The sequence below is a fragment of the Mercurialis annua genome, linkage group LG3 (assembly GCF_937616625.2).
Source record: "Mercurialis annua linkage group LG3, ddMerAnnu1.2, whole genome shotgun sequence".
Classification (NCBI taxonomy): Eukaryota; Viridiplantae; Streptophyta; class Magnoliopsida; order Malpighiales; family Euphorbiaceae; genus Mercurialis; species Mercurialis annua.
The window spans coordinates 67,950,574-67,951,962 of record NC_065572.1 but is presented as its reverse complement, the minus strand read 5'-3'; the positions used below and the strand labels follow the sequence as shown (position 1 = coordinate 67,951,962).

General features: G+C 36.3%; 1 protein-coding gene across 1 annotated transcript; it reads left to right on the top strand.

Annotated features, from left to right (window-relative positions):
* Positions 1 to 1,088, top strand: LOC126671116 (uncharacterized). Its single transcript, XM_050364827.2, has one exon. It carries the CDS (start codon positions 126 to 128, stop codon positions 966 to 968), a length of 843 nt encoding a protein of 280 aa, XP_050220784.1. The 5' UTR covers positions 1 to 125; the 3' UTR covers positions 969 to 1,088.
* Positions 1,089 to 1,389: the final 301 nt, after the last annotated feature.

Here is a 1,389-nt window from a genome sequence, read left to right as displayed (position 1 = left end):
TATTTTCTCTGTTTATACGTTACATTCATATATATCTTCCATTCTTCTTTTTCTTGTCTTCCTCATTTTTTCGCTCAAAGAACATTTCCGCCATTAAAGAACAATTAAACCTCCAAATTCTCCAAATGCAAGCACTGATTACCCAATCTCCTAGCTCACCTAGCTTCAATTCTTACTCCTCAGAGAATCTCACTGAAATTGCAGCCAGAGTTGTTCGAGAATTCACTAACGATCAACCAGATGATTATGACTGTAATATCATCTTTAATTCGCTACCAGAACCAGAAAATTCCACGCCAAAAGTAGAAGAAGATCAAGAAATTATGAAATTAGACGAGGAAGAGACTCCGGAGGAAGAGGCGGAGGAGGAGGAGTTTGAGTTCGCTATTCCAAGCTCAGAGCCGGCGGAGCCACCGATTTCAGCGGGGGATATTTTTTATAACGGTCAAATTAGACCGACTTATCCTCTATTCAACACCTCGTTACTATTAGAAAAAGATGAACAGTTATTACCTAAATCAGCTCCGAAGCCAAATCGATTGCCGTTACGGAAGCTATTCAGCGAAGAAAGGGAAACGTCAACTACGACGTCGTCGTCTTCGTCGGAGGCGGATGAGCTAGAATCCGTACCGGAAGATTCTTATTGCGCGTGGAAACCTAAAAGTGCGGCGAGTATCAGCAAGAAGAGCCGCTCCACAGGAACGTCTTCGAAGAGATGGAAGCTTCGGGATTTGCTTAATAGAAGTAGGAGTGACGGAAAAGAGACGTTTGTGTTCTTGGCTCCGCCGGCTGCGGCGGAGAAGAAGAGTAACGGTGGCGATGTTGTTGAAGTTGAAGAACACTATGTGAAGAATAGAGCGGTTATGAAGGAAGGAGATAAACGACGGTCGTTTTTGCCGTACAGGCAGGACTTGGTTGGGTTTTTCTCTAATGCTAACGGTTTGAGTAGAAATCTGCGTGCTTATTGAGAGTTTGATTTTTATTTGTTTTTATTATTATTTTATACTTGAAATGGAAAATACTGTTATATAGTATTTGTTATTATTTTTAATTATAGCATGTATATATAAATTTTCTTTAAATTTTCAGTGTGTTTATCATAAACAATTTTAAGAAAATATTAATTTATCTTTATCTTTAAAGATTACTTTTAGGTTGTATTAGTAATTTATTATCTGTACATTGTATTTGAGTGAAAAGATAAATAAAGATGAAAAAAGAATAAATTTGGATTAAAAGTTACTTAAAATATCAAGTAAATTTCTAAAGTTCAGTATTAAACATAAAAAAAATCTTAAATGCGATTATGCGAGTAATGGTTTTTTGAGAACTTCAGTTAGCTTGCTATCTGTGAGAGTTTAAATATCATAAAAATTCATATATTGCAGA

Bases quoted from the DNA above. Each gene is read 5' to 3' on its own strand.
- LOC126671116 (XM_050364827.2), top strand. From the start codon at position 126: ATGCAAGCACTGATTACCCAATCTCCTAGCTCACCTAGCTTCAATTCT.